The sequence below is a fragment of the Macrotis lagotis genome, chromosome 4, assembly GCF_037893015.1.
Source record: "Macrotis lagotis isolate mMagLag1 chromosome 4, bilby.v1.9.chrom.fasta, whole genome shotgun sequence".
NCBI lineage: Eukaryota > Metazoa > Chordata > Mammalia > Peramelemorphia > Peramelidae > Macrotis > Macrotis lagotis.
This window is the reverse complement of record NC_133661.1, coordinates 50,009,195-50,028,964: the sequence shown is the minus strand read 5'-3', so window position 1 is coordinate 50,028,964 and position 19,770 is coordinate 50,009,195. Positions and strand designations below refer to the sequence as shown.

The window sequence follows — 19,770 nt, the reverse complement described above, 5'->3', positions numbered from 1 at the left end:
TGGCCCAAGGTCATAGAGTAGGGCTCCAATGCTAACAGTCTGACTTCCCCCCCCCCACAGTATCTGGAGGACTATTTTTTAAATTTAGTTTTTAAAATTTATTTTTAAGTTTTATTTATATTTTAAACTTATTTATATTTTAAATTTAGTTTTTTAAAAAATATATTTTTGGGGAGGACTCTTTTGAAAAGCACTGATAAACCAATTTATATTGAAATGTTATTAACTGATTGCTTAGGATACAGACCCTGGAAGGCATCCTCCTTAACTTGGAGGGTCTGGGGAAAAAACTGCTAGTCAGAGGGAGATGCCACAGAGAGTGGAGGGTACTTTCAGTGTGAAAAGTCTCTGAATTTCCAGGGAGAGGGCATTTCTGTGGCATAGTAAAGTCATAAAGTCAGTAGGGTAGAAGCAGAAAACCTGGCAGACCTGCTCCTGATCCCAGTATTCTTTCTCCCATTCGAATCAAACTCTTCTAACCAGGCTTTTCTTCCTACCCTCCCCAGATGCACTCCTATGACCTCAAACACTGAGGAATGGCCAGGAGAAGAGACCCCCCACAGTCCAAGGAAGACTTGCCCTTCACCGTGCCTCCTACTGGCCACTGAGGGTCCCACTGTTAGTGACCCAAACTGGAAAAGGACTTGGGAGGGAGGAGGGAGGGAGAGTTAAAGGGAGAGACGCAATGGGAGGCCTTTGTTTTGCTCAGTCCCTTTCAGTCCTAGTCCATAAAATTTTGCCTAAACAAGAGGGGAGGGAATTGGAGATGTGATGAGTGACCAAGTTTATTCTGAACCACAAAGGTCACAATTTCCAATCAGGGCTTCAGACTGATCCCTCCTCTCCCAAATCCACCCTCCCCAATTCAGATCTCTGCCCACGTTACAGAGATCTCTTTTCATAAACCAAGATGAGATACCCAAAAGTTTAAGCATCACCCTTCCCAGGTGGTAGTTCTATTTTTGTTTTTAATAAGAAACTTCTGGTGATATTGTAAGCCAGAGGAAAGATTCTAAGGACATCCCAGGGAAGGGTTTTTTTTGGTGTGTGTGGGGGGAATTAAGGAGGGGAGGAAATCCCTTTCAAGTTATTCTAAGTGGTTGAGTATCCTGAAGTTACTCCTATTCCTTCTAAGCTCATGGAGCTCTTCCTAGGATCAGAGCCCCCACCCCTTCCCCAGGTTCATTTCAGCTTTGCCCTGCTCTGTTTCCTACCACCCTTCTGCCCTTTGTCTGTGGCCTTCAGTTACCTCCAATTACCCCCGGATACGCCAGCCCTCACCTATCCTGAACACTAGGATAACTTACCAGCAGGTGCCTAGGGTTTGAACCTAGTCTCCACACAGAGGAGGTGGAATGAACCTCCCTGCGCAAGGGGAAACAGAACCAACAACCTGGTTAAAGCAGAGGATTTTCTCTGGGTGGGTGGGGGCAACAGTGGGGAGGTGGAGGTTACCTTCTGAAAGGACTTAAACAGCTTTAGGGGTTTGGAGTCATTCCTAAAACCCGAGTTCCTGGGCCCAATCCCCCATAACCCCACTATTTTTGTAGTTATATGTATGGGACAGGTAGGTTGCTGACCTGAAACTTGGGAGACTAAGGGGGAAGCCTGCAGAAGCTGTGTCCAGCCCCCAGCTGCTATAGGCTTCTCACCACCAGGTCCCACCCCTCAGAGCTTGTCTGCCCCCATCCTCCGATCAAGAAATCCTTTGCTCATAGGACTGTAGCTAACTTCCTTTCGAGGGCTCTCCATCAGCGTATCATGCGCAAAGGTCAACCCTATCTACAATCTAGGATAGATAAAACACTGATGCTTTTACCAAATGCTAGATGCCTTGCTAAGCTAGAGACAGAAGCAAACAGATCTTAACTTCTAGGGGTTTCCATTCTAATAGGGGAAGATAACAATCTAGGGGAGATGGGGGGGGAACATGATCTTAAAATGGTAGCCCTGAGGAGGGAGTCACTCATCAGCAGAGGAAGGTCTTAGGAAAGGGTGACGAGGGGCAGGCAGGGAAGAGGAAGTGAAGTCTACCAATCAAGTCTAGCTGAGGGGGAGAGATGTGGAAGAGACCCAAGGGTTCCAGCTAAACTCCTTTATTTCTCAAAGGAGGAAACACTAATATTGTATGGTATAATGAATAGCATGCAGAATCTGGCATCTAGAAGCTTCATTTGAATCCCAGCAATCAGTACCTGTGAGGCTTTAGGTGAGCCATTCTACCACTAAGCCTCAGTTTCCTTTTTTTGTTAAAGAGGGGGTTTCTCTAGATGACCCCCTGAGGTCCCTTTCCAGCTCTAAATCTATGAAACGCTTCAGTATCATAGTCTTTGCATACTTAGTGGATGAATGGGAAGCTGAGAAGGACGATGATGGTTATAACAAGGTCAGTCTTCCCCTCTCTCAGGAGCTTACTAGCATCAGCACTTCAACTGAGAATTAGCTGTTGACTATGAGCTGGGGCAGAGTCCAGGAGACTGGGCAGGGGTCCCAAGTCTTTGGAAGAAAAGGGTAGCAAATGAGGAGATTCTGAATCCTGGGCCAGATGATAGAGGAAGTGAGAAATTAAGATACAGGCTCAAAGTTTTAAAACATTGCTTTTAATTTAAACATCCAGACAAACAGGACATAAGTCACAACAATCTCCCCCCACCCCACAAAAGAAATTGTGAAATATTGAACAATCTTAAACACACCCACACACAAAACCAAGTTAAGGTGACATGCTCCCTTATTCTGATGGGGACAGCAAATGACCCAAGGAAAACATCAGGCCCAAACCTAGCTCTAAGGGCTGAGGAGAGACATCTGATTGATGAAGGAAGCATGATGAGGGCAGGGGGGATGAGGAAAACAAATGAGAGATTGAGTCCTGGCCCAAGACAATAGGATTACCAATCCTTCTCCTTGGTCAGGGTAGGACAAGATCTGGGCCCACCTGCCCATTATTTCAAAAGGTTCTGGAACAAGAAAGGGGGTCTCTTAGCTGCCGCTTGCAGAGTCCTGAGGAGATAGGAAGGAAATGAGATCAGAAGGGAAGGTTTCAAGATTGAAGAATTGGACCAAATTCTTCAACCATGTAAAACACAAATGAGAAGAAAAAAAGACAGATTGATGGGAGCAGGATTTGGAGGCAAGGTAAGAAAGGATTCCTCCTTTTTGGTGCCCCAGATATACCTAGTGCATGTTTATTTCTACAGAGATCATGAGAGCTGAAAAGGGGTGTCCCTCATGGTAAGGTATTGGATAGCTGCTTTATTCCCTCTTCCCTACTTATTCATTTCTGAAAATGTGAACTAGGAGAGAGTGTAGGAGTGATCTAGTCCAAGGTCCAATTTTTACAGATGGGGAGAGTTGAAGGTTCAGAGATCAGATGTGACTTGGCCCAAAATCACAACTAGTGAGTGGCAAAGTTGGGGCTAGGTTCCATCTAGGTCTAATTCCCATCATCCCACATACCACCTCCCAATGGCTGCCCAAACTAGTTTTTCCCCAAGGAAATTTGAGATGACTGAAACATTGAGCATATCTGGAGCTTCCAATGGGAAGCAGTGACCCATCTAGTTTCCCCAGGCTGAGACTCACATCTTCCATTGTGTCTTGGATATATGAGGTCTCCCTCTCAAAAGTTGGGTTCTCCTGTTGCTCAGAAGTCTCATGTTGGGTTGTCAACTCGATCATCTCTGTATTCGTCTGATAGCCTTGAAGATGTGAGTACAAGCTTTGGGGCTCGAGATAGTGCAGCCTATGCCTTACACACTATGAAAAAGGAAGGGGCCTTGGAATTAATCCAGAATCAGAGTTGGAAGGACTTCAGAGTCCTTCTCAAGGTTGATCAGAGACCAATCTGGTCCAACCCATAACCAACCCATTTTGTAGTGTGGCTCCTCACTTTCTACTTGGAAATCACCAGTGAGAAGAGAGCCATTGTACCTCTTGAAGACAACCATCCCTCTTTCTGGAGACTTCATTTTAAAGGATGAGATAATACCCATCTATAAAGGAGAAGGATCTCTCCCTCAATCATAGGGAATAGGCTGTATTCTGGAGTTTGAGGGGATTTCTCCCCACCTCCCCTTACCTTGATTATTAAGATGATACCAACGAAGACAATCAGGACAGAGAGTATGATGATAGCAGCAGAAATGCCAGCTCTAGCCTTGATTCCAGGGGAAAACTTCAAATTTTCTTCTGGAAGACACAGTCCATGCCCCACATGGTATAATAACTAAGCAATAACACTTCTATAGTTTTAAGTTTTACAAAATGCTTTACAGATATTGTCTCACTTGTTCCTCCCAACAACCCATGAAGTCAGTGCTTTTATTATTCCATTTAGAGAAGAAGAAACTGAGGTTGAGAGGGTCACATAGCTAGTAAGTGGCCAAGGAAGGATTGGAACTTGGGTCTTTCTGACTCTAACCACTGTGCAGTTCTAGGTAAAAGACTTGCTCCAAATACAATTTACCCTCCTCTCCTGGGGAGTTTCTAAGAACTTAGACTTCCCATAGAAGTTGCCCAGACCCCCACCCCCCTCTAAATACAGGCCACTGTGTAAAACGATAGGAAGGTTGGTGCAAAATCTCTGCTCTCTCTCAATGGGCCATGTTGCCTTTATTTTTTGTGGCCAAGACAAGGTTCCTGCAATGGAAGGAAGGATGGGAAGGAAGTTCAGGGAGAACGAAGACTTCTCTGAAGGCATTATGGAATTAGGAACTCTGCAGGTGGGGAGGTCAGGGGGCTGACTGGAGGCCTAGGTTTTCTCTCCAACTTTACTAATTCCAGCTCTGCCCTGGCTCAAACACCATTCCAACATCCTGGATACCTGAGAAATCCCTTTATTACAAACTTAAAGACTTGAATAAATACTTAGGATCCAGCTTGGGGTGCTATGAAACTCAATGAGATGAAGAATGGAGAGATTGAATAAGCCGGTCTGTGTGATTTTATTGTGAGTTACACAATTATTAAGAATGGGCTGTAGAACCAGAAATGGGCAAATTGGAAAAGGAACGAGGAGAGGGGAGAGTTGAAAAGTAGCTTAAGTGAAAGGCTGACCAGTCACAGCTGGAAGAGGGACCATGAGACTCAAGACTCCCACAAAAAAGGAATGTATCAGCCAAGATATTCAACTCAACTCAGCAGAACAGAAGTGGGCACCCAAGAGAAAAGGCTAATTTCTAAGAACAGAAGCTAGAGAAGCTGGAAGGAAAATAATCAGCTGAAATATGAGGCTTGGGACCCAAGAAGCAACCTGGAAGGTCTTATATCGAACAACCCGGGGCGGGGGGTGGAAAAGGTTCCAGCCTACCACGGTGTGAGACCATTTGGGGTTTGATTCTAGTCATTTCCCTGCCTGAGCCAACCATTCCCAGAAAGGTTACCTGCAATGAAGAAAGAGCTAGGGTCCACTTGGTAGTGGGAGTCAGCTAGGTAACCATTCGAATCCACTGCATTCAGCAGGGTCTGCAAGAGGTTTTGGGGTTTAGGTCCTGGGCCCTGGAACAATAGGTCTCCCACACAGATAAGGGAATCATTCCTGGGAAGGGATTGGAGGCAAGGTTGGGTTACAAGAACTCATCATCTCTAGTCACTGCTCTTCTATCTAGAATCTTTATCCGGGTCTATTGGTCCCAACAGGAGTCCTTCCCTTGTCTGGAAGTCTCTGTTCATCCATCCCTCCCCACCTCCATTTCTGTAGAATATGAAGAGAGCACTGGACTTTGTCCTTCCGATTGGACATCTAATTATCAGTCTCAACTTCCTAGTAAGACTGGGAGGATGGGGACCCCATCTTTCCCATTCTGCTGCATCCTTCCTGGCAGAGGCAGCTAAAGCTACATGTGGGTCACTGTCAGTATGTCTGTGTCCCTGTGTTTGTGTGTGCACTCTACCTGATCCCCAGAAGCTCCCGTCTACAATGTACTCACAGGCAGTCCTGTATGGTCACCTGTAGCAGGTCACTGTAACTACTCAGGGCTTTTTTCACCTATGGGGGAGAGAGGGGAAAGCAAATGGAGAAAACAGGTAGGCTAGAGAAAGAACACTCCCCTTCCCCAAGGGTTGGTTGGCAAGACCTCCCCTATTGCTGCCAAAGAATGACTATGGGAGAAAGTGGAGAAACTTCCTATTTCCCCAGGATATTATGAATTGGATATTTTAGTTCTCAGTGAGAGAGAGAAAGGCCTTTAAGGAAGGGGATGGGGTGGGTTGTAAAATAAAAAGATTGTCTGCAAACACAGAATCTAGGCTTCTGGGTTACTCCCTGAGACACTTTAGGGTAGAGATTCCTAAGAATCTTAGGGTTTTCCCCCTGGCCTCCTCCCTCCCCCTACCCCCAGCCCTGTAAAGCTATTTCATTAGGTTGTTGTAATTGAATCCTTATGGGGAATATGGGGGTATCCTAACCATAAGCTATAGCCAGGTTGGAGAGTAGAAACTTCTCTGGATTTATTCAGGTTGAAGAGGAAGCCAAGGGGAAAGAGAGGGGTCGAGTTCCCAGGATGGTCCATGTGAGTGTCATGTCCTTCCCCACTTCAATCCCCCTACATCCTCTCAAATTCTAAACCAGGTCATTCTCACATACCCCACCAGCCAGTTCTGTTAGGAAAGCCTCATGCTCAAGGGTCAAGGGCTCCAGTAAAGATTTCTTAAGTGACCCGTTGATGATAAGGAAGGAAATGGGCAAGAGTTGCAGATCCAGGTGAGAATCTGGAGGGAAGAAGACAAACATGAACTCATCACTAGCTGTCTCTGGGGATTACCCAGATCAGTAGGGCCAGGCATCTAGATCGTAGAGAGAAGACAGAAAAGGAAGGGAAAGAAAGCTACCAACCTGCCACGGTGAGGGAACTCAGATCCACTGATAGGTTGGCCAGACCAGTCAGGGCTCGTAAGACAGAAGGGATGTCTGCCCAGCCCTGGCTTTGGACTAAGACCTTGGCCACAACCAGCGTCTTGTCTTGGATGTCTCTGAGGGAAAAAGAGACAAGGTCACTAATGAGGGCAAATTGATGCCTCAGGAAACCCCTTCCAAGAGTTTTACTAGGGACTCACCTATAGGGCTAATTCTTGGTTAAAAAAACAAACAAAAGGCCAACACATTTTGGCTGAATTGAGAAGTCGGTACCTCTATTTTTAAAGAAAAATTGGAACAAGGATGATTTGCAGTAAACAGACAACTTTAGTTCTCTTTAGCCCCTGAAGATCATTGACATGGGTGAAGGGTAGGACTGGTACAACCACTGCCTTTGAGAACAATTTGGATAAAGCCAGCTCACTTCTGAAGAGCAGACCAAATTTACAGAGCATCTTTGTTCTGTTTAGCCCAAGGGGGGCCGTCTTACCGATTCCTATCTGATCTTTTCAGCAGTCATACTCCTGCCTCCTTTACACACCCCATCTCTGGGTCTTCCAAGGTGATGCTTGAAACTAACTCATGATAAGAAAAGTCTATTATCAGGATTTTTTCTTCCCCTTCTGAAGATTTAGGCCATTTAACAGAGGGAGTCTGGAGAGCAGGACTTTGCTTTAGGCCCAACTCAGATTGGTCATGGGAAAGCTCAGGGGCAGATAGGGCCTCTGCTCCCTCAAGCTTGGATAGGACCACATTTTGTGTCCCAGGAAAACTTTCTACAGGGGAGGGGGGCGAAATGAAGCTCCGACTTTGGTGCTTGGCTCTTGGGTGACCTCTAGTGACAGCTGGCAGCTCTTAGTATCCTCAGAAGGATGCCAAGTATCGGCCAACCCCAGATAGTATTATAAGCATCCTTGGATCTTTTCTACTACCTTTCAGAGGCAGCATTTTCCCCCTTGAGTTAAAAAGGAAACTTAGACACCATCAAATCCAATACTCTCATTTTATACATATGGAAACTGAGGCTCAGAGAGTTTTGAAATGACAGTCATCTAGGTAGAAACAGAGTTGGGATTCAAATCCAGCCCCCCCCCCCCCGGCCCCTCAGGTATGATTTCAGTATTTTTTCTTCTCTCCCTGCTGATCTGATGGTAAGGAGATTGGACCTAGAATCTTAGAACCTCTAACTTGGTGTCATCCTGGAACTTGGCCAGATCACTTAACTTTGGAGCATTTACCTTTTACCTTTCAATGCCCACTTAGAGATCAACGTGAGAAAGTCAGAACAGGATTCTGTAGAAAGTCTATGCTTTCTGGAAGATAATTACTCTAAGCCTGTCCTGGATATTGAATTTGGGGAAGGAAAAAGGAGAAGGAAAAAAGCTTTTAAAGGGGCGTTACCATATAGTTCTATTCTTTCATTACTCAATAAGCCCCATCCAGGTCCTTTGAACCCTGGTTCAGCAGCCTACTTAGACTAGTTTCCAAGGTTTGACTTTTACCTGTTAACAGCCTTGTTCTTCAAATCTCCCTGGCTGCCAGTTAATGCTCAGTTTGGGGAGTGGGTCTCACTCTCCTACCAGGGTCCTCTGCCCTCATATACATACTAGTACAATTGGGTTTTAGAAGGCTATTTATAGGGAAAACATTTTAAAAGACAGAAATAAAAGCAAATAAGGTATCATGGAACATAGCATCATAGATCTATAGTTAGAACTGAAGATCATCTGTAGTCTTCTCCCAAGACTTTTATAAAATGGTGAAACTGAGGTCTAGAGAGGCCTAAGGTCACACAGGTAATAAGAAACAAAGCTGAGATTCAAATCAGTTCTCCCAATTCCAACCTTCACCATTCTGATCTCTGTAGTTTTGGGCTATAGTTCTCCTCATTCTTTCTTTCTTCATTCTCCTTTTAGACAACCCCCTCTCAAAATACTAGAATTCCTGTCTGTCTGTCTTCCTCCCTTAACCAAGGGGGAAGGGAGGAAAACAATTGTTGTCATGTCTGTCATGACATGAAAAAATTGTTGTCATGTCAGTTTATGTCTGACTCTTGCAGACCCCATTTGGAATTTTCTTGTCCGAGATACTGAAGTGGTCTCCCATTTCCTTCTTCAACTCATTTTATAGATGAGGAAACTGAGGCCAACAGGGTTCAGTGACTTTCCCAGGGTCATACAGCTAGTAAGTCTGTGGCTGCATCTGAGGAGTCTTCCCGACTCCAGGTCTAGCACTCTATACTCCATACCAATCTAGCTGCCCTCAAAAAACTAGGGGAAAAAAATAGAAGTTACCCAAGAACAACTTTTACAAGTAAAAAGTACACAGAATATTAGAGTTGGGACACTCCAAACATTGGCTTTGCTTAATTGTTTTTCCTAATCTCTTTAAGTTATTGTTCCAAGGGAAGGAAGGGATGTGACATAAAACACTGAAGCATTCATTTAAAAAAAAAAAAATCCCAGAGGGGCTGCCAAGTGACACACCAACCCTGGAGTCAGGAGGCCCCGAGTTCAAATTTGATCTCAGACACTTGATATTTATTAGCTGTGTTAGCTTGGACAAGTCTCTCAACCCCAGAATAGCTGTCTAACTCTAAGCAAGTCACCTAACTCCAATTACCTCACCAAAAAAAATAAAAATAAAAAAAAAAATTGCAAAGACAGGAAACAGGACTTTGTAACTGAGCACAAAGATTCCTCTCCTTGGTTTTAGTCTAGACTATGTATGTGTCTTGGTCCCAATTAGATCGAGGGCAGACACAGTTACTTAGGAACTGGCCATCTCCTTCTTGGGCCAGTGCGGTAATACTTGAATAAAGCCTTTTCCCCCAAACCCTCCCCAAATCCTTTACTTTGCTCTAGTTCTGGGTTCTTATGTAGTCTCCTTATTGGGGTGCACTTTGGAAAAAAGCCTGCTTCCTGGATTGAGTTTTGTAGAGCTGTGGGGTTCCTCAAATCATGGTGATTGCCGGCCCTAGAAGACCTCAGCCTACTTGTTTTGGCTAGACGGGTGGATTAGATTGAGGACCACTCAGCAAAGAAAGTCTTAATACCAGTGGCAAAGCAGCACCTGCCCCCCCCATACACCTTAGTTATTGCAAGAGGAAGGAAAAGACGGGGCTCTGAAAAGTTGGCCAATTTTCACAGGCCCCATATATCAAGATACTATTCAAAGCTGGATCTAATTTTAGGTCCAAGAATCTCTTCACTAAGTCATGTTTCTTTTCATCCTAAGAGGTCAATTTAGTTCAAATTCCTCATTTAACGGATAGACCAAAGACTATTCATTTTATCCTTTCCAAGTCTTTTCTTTGGGGATCAGGAAAAGAAAAATCCAAACTTTTCCATGGAGTTTTCATTACAGGGTTCCATTTGCAATGGTCCTGAGAAGACTCAGGGACCCAGTAGGAAGAAAAAGTTGAATAAAGGAGATCAGAATGCTAAGGTTGGTCCTTGTCTCTGGACATGAATCTCAGTTTATTCATCTGTCAAATGGGGATTTTTCTTTTTTCACTAGATTACCCTAGAGAGTTGTTAGAAAGATGTGACTTTGTATAGTCCAGGGCTGTAGAATTAAAGTTAATACTTACCTCATATCAGTGAAATCAACATTTATCACAGGATATAGTTTCCTCAAATCCTGGATCACCTGCCAAAGAGAACAGGGGTCATAGTGATGGGAGGAGGGCGAGGATGACAATGGAAAGAACCCTAGACTTGGAGCCAAAGGACATACAAGTCACTTAAATTCTGTTAAGTTGGCCTCTGGATCTCAGTTTCTTTATCTGCAAAATTTGGAGCTGACCTCAATCAGCTTCAAAGTCTATCCCAGGGGCAGCTGGGTGTCATAGTCGAAAGAACACCACCCTGGAGTCAGGAGGACCCAAGTTCAAATCTGATCTCAGACACAATTACCTAGTGACCTTGGGCAAGTCTCTTAAATCCCATTGCCTGGCCAGAAAAAAAAAGTTCAAAGTCTGATATTAAAGACTATAGAAACTAAGACCCTTGGAAAGCAAGGTTAGACTATTTCTACCTACCTAATGGATGTGGAGACAGAAACAACAGACTCTGAGCCTTTGTCATACACATGAGTCTAAGACACGCAGGTAGATCCTCACTCAACTCATTTTTTAGAGGGGAAAACAGGTTCTAAGAGGCCAAAGGATTTACTCTTGGTCTCATAGCTAAGGGCAGAATCAGAATTTGAACCCAGCTCTCTCCCAGCTTTATTTTCCCCACTACAATATGCTACCTGTCCTTGGTTCTGCTCTCAACTCTGCCTCTGGTGTTTATGACCTTTTAAAGGTCACTGGGTTTATAGAAGATGTAAATATAAGGACATTTTTAAAGCTCAGCATTATATCAATAAGCATTTATTGAGCACCTACTATATGCTGGGTTCTGGGAGATACAAAAAGAGGCAAAAGATAGTTCTTGCCCCTTCCTCAAGGAACTCAAATCTATTGGGGGGAGGGAGAGACACCAGGTAAACAAATATATACAAAGCAAACTAGATACAAGATAAATGGAAACTAATAGGGAAGACAACCTTTAAGAAAGGTTAGGGGAAGGCTTTCGGCAGAAGCCAGGATTTTAGTTGCAAGGACATCATGTCCCAGTTGTCTGGAAACAGATTCTCAGATTCACATAGCCTCCTTCTCAGTCTTCTTCCATAGGCTAACTTCCTAGGCAGCATTAATTGGCTCCTGCCTATTGCCCAGCCCTGAAATTATACTTACCTGGTGCCTCAGGTTTTCTTGGTAATAGGGATCCAGCTTGACTGGGAAACCTGAGGTCATAAAGGAGACGGACAGAATCTCTGGTTCCAAGTTTTCTATCCTATAACCTTTGGATTATCAAGGCAAGGAGAAGTGTGTGAAAATATGAATCACAAAAGAGCAGCAGGGCAATGGTTATCGGTAGCATTCAGAAGGAATGGAGTGCCAGCAGTAGGAAGGATTGTCAGGTGTTTGTCATCTGTTTGATGAATGCTAATTCTAGAGGAGAAAACACTGGAGGTTTGGGTTCTAATTCACCCCCTTACCACCACTTCTGGCAGAAATGATTTTCTCTGGGAGGTGGCGAATCTACGTCCCCTGAATGTTTTCAGAATAGTCAGAAGGGTGAAATGAGAGATGATGGGAACTACTTTGAAAACAATGTGCTAGAGACACTTTTTCACAGGGGTCCTTCTTCCCCTGCCCCAGAATACTAACCTACTTGGGAAGTAAGAGGAAGGGCCAACCATACTTACCATTGGAGTACAGAGATGGCAGGTCTACCTTCCACGAGAAGTATGTATCCATCTTTTGATGAACCATGGTGACAATCCAACGGATGAGGTCCGAGCTTGTGGGGGATGGGTCCGCATAAACTTCCACTTCACTCTGAACAGACACAGAGCCATTGCTGGAGATGAAGGAGAAATTCAACATTGAAGTCTTACCAGCCCCAGAAGAATCAATAATAGTGAAGGACCCTTTGTATAATTCTCTCCCCTAATAGTCCCTCACATGTTAAAGGGAGCCTGCTTTCTCTCCTGCAGATTTCCCTGGTCATCATTCCAATACATCTTCTGGGAAGCCTTCCTGAATTTGCCCCCTATATTTCAAAGACATAAATGCTCCATCCTTCATCATTCCATCTTGGTGATTACCAGTTAGCCCTGAGGATTAGTCAGTCAACAAGCTAACTTCCCTCTTACCACCATGATCCCAATTACTCAAGACTCTGTATAACCCTCAACTCGTTCTTAGATTCCCCCTCCCCATCACATCCAATTTATTGTCAAAACCTTTTCATTCTACCTTCAAGTCATTATATATGACTATGTACACACCCACACACATATCCACTTTTCTCCTGTGGCATTGTCACCACTCTGAGGCAGATCCCATAACTGCACACCTAGACCATCCCAATATTTTAATAAGGTTAGTCTCCTTGCTTTCCAGAAGTTTCTCTTTATTCTACTCCATCCTCTACTCAGCTGCCAAATCAATGGTCTGACCTTGTCACCATCACCTTCTCAATAAACTCCTATCACCTCTAGGATCAAAACAAAATCCTCTGTTTGACTGGAAAGTCCTTTACAACTCAGCCCATTTCTACCTTTCCAGTCTTCTTAAACTTTATTCCCCCTGCCATGTTTTCTGCATGTGACTCTCCGATCTCCATCTTCTGACTCTGCGTTCTCATTGCCTGTCCCTCTCCATCTTCCACCCCCTGGCTTTCGTCAAGGCTCAGCTAAAATTCCATCTTCATTATACTCTTCCCTCTGAGACTATCCCCAATTGTTCCTGTACCTATCTTGTATGGATACAACTGTTTGCGTGTCATCTTCCCCATTAGACTCTGAGTTTCTCTGAAGTAGGGACTCTTTTTGTCTTTCTTCATATCCCTAATACCAAACACTTAGCTCCCTTGTTGGGTCACCAGAAACTGTACTAAGTACTGGGGATACAAAGAAAGACAAAGACAGTCCTTGTTCTCAAAAAAATCCTCTTCTGATGGGGAAAACATATAAATAACAGGAATGAACAAAATAAATGGAAATTAATCTCTGCAGGAAAAGTCTCCTAGAGAGTGGGTTTAAAACCATCTTTAAAGAAATCAGGAGGTGAAAGGGAGAACATTCTAGACATGATGACCTTCAGGGTAAAAGAAATGCATTAGGTTGATGGAGAATTGCAGGAGGTTCTTGTGGATTGGAGAATGAATGGCATCTTTGGGATATGGTGAATTTGATGACAAAGATAGTCAGGAGCCACTGTTATTTACTGGACTAGGGAAGGGTTCTGTGGCGTTGTCAGATCTGGGCTTTCTAGGAATTACCCTGGAACTTGAATAAGAGATGGATTGAAATAGGGAGACATTTAAAACAGGGAGAACAATTGAAAGGTCATTGTAGTATCTAGGCGAAAGGAGGGGAGGTCCTGAAATAGGGTGGTGACGATGCAAATGGAGAGAAGGGGAATGATAGGAAGGAAGCCAAAATCTGGTAGTAGATTGGAGATGTGGAATGAGTTCCTGAGCTGAATTTCCATCTTTGACAGTCACAGCAAAATTGGGAAGGAAGGGAAGGTAATGAGTTCTGTTTTGGATATGTGAAGTGGGGGAGGGGAGGGGGAGGGGTTGATTTGAAATATCACCTGCATAGATATGACAAAGGAGTCCATGGGAATTGATGAGACTAGCAAAAGTGACAGTACAGAAGGAGAAGAAATGTTACAGTCTTGGAGACACTTTGGGTTAATAGCATGACCTTAATGAAGAACCAGCAAAGGAAGATGAGAAGGAATAGCTAAACTGACATAAGAACTCAAGAAAGCAACATCATGAAAACCTTGATAGGAGAGAGTATTTGGAAGAGGACCAAGTGCTTCAGGTTTATAAAATAGGCAACCCAAGCACCCAGAATAGTATTGGATTCCTTTTGTGGGGCAAGGTAAGGTCTGCAAGTACTGAGGTTCCTTTCTGAGGGGAAGTTTAGGAATCTCCTTCCTCAAGACTGAGGAAGGGGAAACCAGAAATACTTACAAGAAGTAGAGGAGATAGAATTCCTGGAATCCATTCATGTGGGATAGCATCCGCCTAAACTAAAGAATCAGGAAGAAGACAGAATTTAAGTCACAGACTGTCTGGGAACCCTGAGGGTATTGAGCAGGTAGGGCTGAACTTTACTATGTCTCCAAAAGCCCAACCCTTGACCTAATTGAAGCTCAATCCAGAGAGGCAGGATTGGAACTCAGTGGAAGGTAAAGGCTTATTAAGGAAGGCAGTCTATAAGACAACGTATAGAGAGATCCTTGACTTAGGGGACCTGGCTCCCCCAAGAGTCTTGGCTCTGCAACCAACTTTTATTTTTATTAAACTTAATATTGATCAGTTCTGTTAATTAAATTTGTTTTATTCTTCTAACTTTGTAAGACCCTGGCAAAGTCATTTTTATCTATAGACCTTAGTTTCATCTGTCAAATGAGGCTCACTTCTCTAAAGTCCTAGTGTCATAAAAACATTATTTAAAACTTATAAGATGGGGTGGCTAGAGCACTGGCCCTGGAGTCAGGAGGACCTGAGTTCAGATCCAACCTCAGACACTTAATAATGACCTAGCCATGTGGTCTTGGGCAAGCCACTTAACCCCATTGCCTTGCAAAAAACAAAAACAAAAAAAAACAAAAAAAACTTACAAGAACTATAATACCATAGAAGTGAGGGATTAGGAGGAAAATGTTCCTATAAGAACAAACTATCAATTCTTATTTCAATAATATTCTGTAAAAGATTTTCTTTCTGTTCTTCACTGTGCACCTTTTCATGTGTCCTGCTGCTGTTCCTTCTGTATATGTTTTCTGCTAATCCTAATTGGAACATTTTTTATTTCTGTTCCTCAGAGTTTAGCCCATTTGGTAGAGAGAGTTTAATAAGTGTCTTTTTCTTCTATTCATTCCTATTTTCTGATTTGGTCTTTGCAATCACTCAAAGTGGGGCATGAATTCATCCTCATTTGACAGATAAGAAAATAAACTCACAAAAGCACTTGTTTAAGGTCACGAAGTGCCATGCCCTTGCCCCAAGTCTCTGAATAGTCACCCCTTGGGGAACCTGCATCTGTTCCTACAACATGCAGGGTGAAATAGGGAAGAACAGACTCAGCCTCTATGGTCTGGCACTGGACAAATGGATCACCCACCTCAAGGGGAAGGGACTCGCTCTAGCCAGAGACAGTTTACTTACGGTTAATGTGACTTCCCACTTGAGTCTTCTGAAGTGGATTGAGTACCTATCTTCCAGGGCTGGGATATAGGAAATCTTATTCAAACGGAACTGCAGAGGGATTGTGTGAGGTAGAATCTTAGATCCCTCCTGTGAATCCTTTCCCGGTGTGGATGTTGTCCTTGCCGTTCCACTGCTGCCTATTCCAGAAGTAGGAAAATCAGTCAGGTCTTCTTTTCCAGATGTGGACTGAGGGCTGATTGGAAGGACCCACACAGACTCAGAGCCTCCGCCAGTCGGTCCTGGGTGAGAAGGCAATGCCATGGGCGAGGTAAACCCTTCTGGGGGCCCTGTCATTAGGCTAGATGGGGAAGGGCTGCTGCTTAGCCACTTAGTAGTGCGGGACATGATGCTGGAGGGCCAGGGCACCTTCTCTTGCCATTTAGTAGGCGAGATCTGGGACTTCTCTTGTTCAGATGGAAAAGTATTGGCCCATGTGGTTGGTGGGCCCAGGCTAGAGCTCTTGGTCTGTGGTTCAAGCAAGACTATGGCTAAGTTTGGGGGAACCACTTGATCCAGGCTTGCTGATCTGACTTTGACTGCAACTATTTGATCTAGCTGCTCCTCTGGCATTTCTGAGGACCCTGGAATCATAGACTTAGAGGAAGACAAGGGCTTTGATGTGACCAAAGCCATTGTGCCCTGCCTTGCCTCAAGCTGGGCAGGAGGCAGGTGAGAGGAAAGGAATGGTGATGGCTTTGTTCTGCCTCCCCCAGTCAGAGAGCTGGGGCTCGTAGCGTGAGCTGGGACTGGTGGTGTTGTCCGCAGCTCTGTTCCCTCCTCAGTGGCCCCAGAGCTCAGGTTGCTACTTCTGGTTGAAGCTGAATTCTCAGTGTGATGGGGCTGCTTCATCGTAGCCACTGGGCTGTCTTGGTGCTGAAGGGCAGATGCTACAGAGCTGGCCCGGCTAGAGGCCTGGTTTAAAGTGCTTCCCGAAGCTTCTGCAGCTGCATTAGAAGGAATCTGGCTGGTCTGTGGTTTGGCTGAAGCTCCTAGAACAGCCTCTAGAAGAGTCTCTGTGAGTTGGAAAAGAGATGGAGCGGGCACATGAGGCTTCGGCTCAGCTGTCCAGTCAAAGTCCTGTTCCATGCCACTGGGAAAGTAGGCACTTGTAGAGTCATGAACCAAGGGTTGGCCGTAAGCAGACCCATCTGGGGAGTCATGACTGGGATGAGGCTGAAGAGTTGAAATGACTGGAGGGATCATATGTCCTAGGGTTCTATACAGGCTCACACTTGTTGTAGGCTCTTGGGTGTCTGTAGAACCAGGCATTTCACCAACCATAGTTGGCATAGGCTGAGGAAGTTCTGAGGTAGCCCTAGGGGACTCAAGCAAGAATGCTGGGGGGTCTGTCTCCTGCAGAAGGAAAATAGAAATGTCCTGAGGGTTGGAATATGCAGTTACCAAGGACTCAGGAGGGTTCTTCTGAGCTTGGGGTAGTTTCAATGGCAATGCCTGTGCTGAAGTCTGGATGCTCTATTAAATCTCTACTAGACAACCCAGATATAGGGGAAGGGGGCATCTTGACTCTAAGCTATAGGGTAGTCTTACACGAGTGAAGGGGTAGGATGGGCAAGTATGAAGATAACTCAATTCTAGGAACACATGGGAAAAGGGAGCTTAGAGTACCAGGCTAACTTACCTCATTTCTCAGGCCTTTTGCTGTAGGGACAGAAGAGGGACCTTGTTCAGGTTTAATCCCTTTAAAGGTTCTTGGTGGAAGAGACAATAGAAATTCCAGGGCTGAAGAATCATCCAGGTCAGTAGAAGTTGCTGACTCAAAGACCCCAGGGCTGGTTGCTGGTCCAGACGATAGCCTGGACCTCCCTGAGGAGAGGTCATACTGAAGGATGGGCTTGGTAGGAAAGTCTGTCAATCTCCTGAGTCCTCTTACTTGAGAATATCCTTCATGTTCTTTGTTTGTTGCCAAGATCTGATCAGGTCCAATCACACTGGCAGAGTGTTCCAGGGGCCTGAATGGTGGGGGGATGGCAGAGATCCAGATGTGAGCCAGGGGATTGGGCGGAGAAGAATCTTTAGCGGTAGTGACTACTTTCTTAGAACCCCTGTAATAAAGTCCAGACCTGCTGAGCCAAGATCCAGGAGCTGGAGAAGTAATCTGCTCTCTGGGGTTTTCTGAGCTGTGTGAGAAGAGAATGGGTCTCAAAAGTCTAGGTACATGGGACTCTCTCTTTTTTTCCAGAGACACCCCCAAACTTGAGAAAGGGGTGGCATTAAATGCCCTTCTGGACTCTTTTGGAAGACTCAGAGACCCGGATGCCACTGAGGGGTCAGGGCTTGGATGTGTTCCCTTGGAAGAGGAAAGAACAGAATTAGCTTCATCTTTGGGAGATGGCAAGACCCTAGAGTTGGATTTCATATTCAGTTGAACTTTGGAGGCAAATGCTGGTAGAGCAGACTCTACTGTAGATAATCTGTGATGCTGGAGGTCCATTTTGTTACCACCTATTCTGTTGAATACATCCGATTCTGTTGATCTCATTACCCCCAAAGAATCAATGCCTCGAGTCTGAGAGGAGGGAGGCAGTCCAGTGGTTAGAGAATCATCATCATCTTTTTGGTTGACTTTTTGAACAAGGGACTTCTCTGTATAGTCTTTTTGGGCCAAGATTGCTGCCTGAGTCTTGAGACTTAGAGGTACATTGGCATGCAAAGCCCTGATTTTGGAGGGAAGTCTTGACCTGATACCTAGAGAAGGGCGCTTCAAGAAGAGGAAGGGAAATGAAGCCTGGCTCTGTCCACCTCCTGTCCCCCAGGAAGTTCCTTTGTTATCTGAACCTTCAGGAACCACATGGAAAAGGGGAAGTATCCCATGGGCTGATCTCTTTCCTTCAGGACCTGTGGGGACTTCAGGATTCAGAGAGACAACTCTTCCAGCTAGTCCCCAAGGCTCCTGGGAATGATCCTTGGCATTTTGCATTGGAGTGGCCCTGGAGAAGCCCCCTGGGAAAAGTCCAGCAGATACCAGAGTTGAGGGGACTGGGAAGAGCCCCTGCTGTTCTGAAGAGGCCAAGGAGGCAGAAGCCCAGAGGGAACAGATTACTAGGACTATGATTCCAGGCCACCAAGCCCTTGGTTCTGGGTCAGTCCCTGTAGACATCACAGGGGGATGTTCTGGTATGTCACATGCATTCTGTCTTGGGGTGTCCATACCGGGAGCTTGCTCAGGATGGGTAGAAGGCCATGTAGGTGGGCCTGCCCCTTGATGGTCAGGCTCCTCCCTCTTGTATCTGGGAAGTTTTGTTGTCTGAGTGGGAAATGCAGAGAATAAAAATTTTCCCATCCGTACCCTGTAAGCCAGAGAAAGTGAGAGCTTCAGATAGTAGAACATGGAAAAGAACCTCAAAGCAGCAAGTTCAACCCATTCCATTTTTGGAAGAATACATGAAGGCCTGTGGAGAGAGGTTAAGAAGTGAAGAGAAATGCTCAAATTCATCCAAGTTTCAATTTTCTTCTGCCGTCTGTAGTCCTAAGAGTTAGGGTTAGAAACAGATGGCATCCCTCTCCTCAAATTGGGGCTGCTAAGAGTCCAAGGGTAGTTGATTGGGCTCTGGGAAATGATGGAGGAGGAAGAGGAGAGGAAAGGTCAACTGTGATGAAGGCCTGGGGATACACTCCCAGTGGGGAAAGCTCTAGTTAACTTCCCTTCAGTGTCTTTATGAAGAGGCTCCTCTGGTCCCTTGAAGAGAATGGAAGAATCCAGGGTCCCTAGGTCCAGCACTTACAGTGTTCCATGTCACCAGGGGTCTACCAGCTTTTATTAATTTTTAACCTTTAAAGTTCTTTCCACTTAGGAAGCATCATTCTTTCCTCCCTCCCTTCCCCATCACTGAGGGGAAGAAGGTAGAAGATTGGGTTACTAATGGATGGAGAGAAGGAAAGCATTAGACTACTCGTTATCAGAGTTGGGTAATTTTCAATTATGCCAAATTAAAAAATATTTTGTGGCCTTTGAAAAATATTATTTGTCATGTGGAATGATTCTCTAGGAGAAGAGGAGGGAAAGGGTGATATTTAAAAAGATATCATATCATTAAAAACTTACTTAGGGGCAGCTAGGTGGCATAGTGGATAGAGCACCAACCATGGAGTCAGGAGGACCTGAGTTCA

The 19,770-nt window shown here is 44.8% G+C and overlaps 3 protein-coding genes across 4 annotated transcripts in view; 1 reads left to right on the top strand and 2 right to left on the bottom strand.

Annotated features, from left to right (window-relative positions):
- The window catches only part of LOC141523097 (taste receptor cell protein 1-like), a 33,565-nt gene extending 32,645 nt beyond the window's left edge, over positions 1-920 (top strand). For both annotated transcript variants that reach the window (XM_074236373.1, XM_074236374.1), the window contains one exon: positions 507-920. In XM_074236373.1, coding sequence (XP_074092474.1) covers positions 507-533 — 27 coding nt within the window. In that variant the 3' untranslated portion in view covers positions 534-920. The remainder of the gene's footprint in view (positions 1-506) is intronic.
- A 1,698-nt stretch (positions 921-2,618) lies between these two features.
- LOC141523096 (uncharacterized) lies at positions 2,619-10,515 on the bottom strand. The gene is made up of 8 exons (XM_074236371.1): positions 10,449-10,515; positions 6,836-6,972; positions 6,587-6,711; positions 5,931-5,989; positions 5,385-5,539; positions 4,082-4,191; positions 3,586-3,759; positions 2,619-3,003 (listed from the first exon to the last, which is right to left on the bottom strand). The coding sequence occupies exons 1-8, from the start codon at positions 10,451-10,453 to the stop codon at positions 2,983-2,985; spliced, it is 786 nt and encodes a 261-aa protein (XP_074092472.1). The 5' UTR covers positions 10,454-10,515; the 3' UTR covers positions 2,619-2,982.
- Positions 10,516-18,000: 7,485 nt separating this feature from the next.
- C4H15orf39 (chromosome 4 C15orf39 homolog) overlaps positions 18,001-19,770 on the bottom strand; it is a 37,569-nt gene continuing 35,799 nt past the window's right edge. Inside the window, exon 4 of the transcript XR_012477774.1 lies at positions 18,001-18,950. The gene's annotated coding sequence lies outside the window, so the exon portion shown is untranslated. The remainder of the gene's footprint in view (positions 18,951-19,770) is intronic.

Excerpts from the sequence above, each read along its gene's own strand:
- LOC141523096 (XM_074236371.1), bottom strand. Across the intron at positions 3,760-4,081 it reads GTATCATCTTAATAATCAAG|TGTGTAAGGCATAGGCTGCA; the intron begins GTAAGGGGAGGT and ends CCTTTTTCATAG. Across the intron at positions 3,004-3,585 it reads TCCAAGACACAATGGAAGAT|GACTCTGCAAGCGGCAGCTA; the intron begins GTGAGTCTCAGC and ends CTATCTCCTCAG.